The sequence below is a fragment of the Elephantulus edwardii genome, unplaced genomic scaffold, assembly GCF_000299155.1.
Source record: "Elephantulus edwardii isolate Elephantulus edwardi_28Jun2011 unplaced genomic scaffold, EleEdw1.0 scaffold00185, whole genome shotgun sequence".
NCBI classification, from domain to species: Eukaryota; Metazoa; Chordata; class Mammalia; order Macroscelidea; family Macroscelididae; genus Elephantulus; species Elephantulus edwardii.
This window is the reverse complement of record NW_006399935.1, coordinates 2,573,350-2,575,276: the sequence shown is the minus strand read 5'-3', so window position 1 is coordinate 2,575,276 and position 1,927 is coordinate 2,573,350. Positions and strand designations below refer to the sequence as shown.

At 45.5% G+C, this 1,927-nt stretch overlaps 1 protein-coding gene across 1 annotated transcript in view; it reads right to left on the bottom strand.

The window, feature by feature from the left end:
* LOC102844273 (EGF-like module-containing mucin-like hormone receptor-like 4-like) overlaps nt 1-1,927 on the bottom strand; it is a 57,484-nt gene that overhangs the window by 19,564 nt on the left and 35,993 nt on the right. Inside the window, exon 11 of the mRNA XM_006896415.1 lies at nt 389-624. Coding sequence (XP_006896477.1) covers nt 389-624 — 236 coding nt within the window. The remainder of the gene's footprint in view (nt 1-388; nt 625-1,927) is intronic.

Genomic DNA, 1,927 nt, shown 5'->3' with positions numbered 1-1,927 from the left:
GAGGGTTAAACCAGGCTGATCCTTAGAGGCAAGGATTCTGAAGCTTCGTCTGACACACTTTGGACATGTTTCAAGGAGGGAGCAGTCCTTGGAGAAGGACGTCATGCTTGGGAGGGTGGAGGGACAGCACAGGAGAGGAAGACCCTCAAGGAGGTGGATTGATTCAGTGACTGTGGTAATGAGGGTAGGTGTGTCAAAGACACTGAGATTGGCACCGGACAGAGCAGGGTTTAGGGCTGTTGTACATAGGGCCGCTATGAGTTACCGGTGACTCAATTGTACATAACAACAACAACATCATGTGAGAAGCTATAAATCAGAATGACCTGCTGCAATGGGCCTGCGTTTGGCTTATTGTTATGGACACCACTCCACCATAAATGCTTACTAATTGTATGTTCCATAATGTTTGTATCCAAAGCCTGCAGACACAGCCACGATGACAGCTGGGATCCCGTAGCCAACAGGGTACATGAACATCTTGCTGAATCTGCCTGCGCTGGTGTAGTTGACCACCTTGAGGTTCCTGACAGTGAGGAACAGGTGCAGCCCTTCCAGGAGCATCCAGGTGAAGGAGGCCAGGTAGAGGTAGTGCAGCGCCCCGGCGATGACGGAGCACAGCACCTGGAGGGGGAGGAGAGTGGAAAGGGCAATGAGACACTGAGTGGTTGGCCACTAATCAAGGGATTGATAGTCTGAACTTACTAGTTGATCCATGGGAAATAGATGAGGTAGTCTGTTTCTATCCACCTTACAGTCTTGGGAACCCTTTGGGGCTGTTCAGTAGGCACTCCAGGAATCAGAATTGACGACAATGGGTATGTTCTCAGTATTCATATCTTCCTGATACTGATCTAGAATTAAGACTCCCTGTGTGGTGAATGCACTCAGCTGCTCACAAAAAAAGGTTGGAGGTTTGAATCCACCTGGAGGGACTTCAGGAGAATGAGTTGGTGATTTACTTCCCCAAACCAGGCAGTGAAAAGCCTCTGGGGCTCACTTATACCCTGACACCCACGGGGTTGTCAGAGTCAAACAGATTCAGCCTGGCAAACTGATTTAATTGGTGAACCTGGAGTTTCAATTCTCAACATCTGTGACATTTTACCAAGGGCAAACAATTTTGGAAGTTTTTGTGGTCTCGGAAATCTGCTCACCTCCTGCATGGAGAAGATGAAAAGTACAAACCAAACCAAACCAAGCCAAACCAAGCCAAAAGATATCCTGGGGCAGCCCTCAAGTCTATGATAGACAGGAGTTGACAGAGAAACATCTCATGAGTCCCTGGGTAGGCCCTCAACTTGTTGTTGACTAACCAAAAAAGTGATCATTCAAACCCACTCTAAAGTTCATAAGAAGATAAATCTCTCTGCTTCCTATAGGTAACAGCCAGGATGGAGAATTTCCACTTTATATGTATGAGGTCCCATGGATCAGAAGACTTGAGTTGACTAGCAGGGCTCCACCAACCCAGTAACAACAAATCACTCAATTCCCAACAGGCATAACGGTTAGGATTCTGACCTATATATTTTTATTTTTTTTATTATACTAGTTTATTTACAAAATTCAAATACATTGTTTTCCAGAACAGATTCTTCCAATTTCCTTCACCCCCACTCATCAAATTGTACAGCTCCACGATTCATCCCCCCTTTCCCTGCACTTCCCCATCCCTCTGCTTCACCCCCTCCCCAAAAAGTTATTATTAAGAGGAAGACTGGAAGAATGGATCTAGTATCTTTACAAGACAGTTGTTGACTACATTCTCTGAGTGCTTGGAGCTCAGAAGTACATACTAAGCTTTTCTCCAAGGCCATGTGCTAGCTATGTTATTTACTGCCCCCCTTAATTAATTTTAATGGAAGTTTACAGAGACTTTGGATTTCCATTCATTCTTTGTTGCACTTTTCTCCCTGCCCAACCT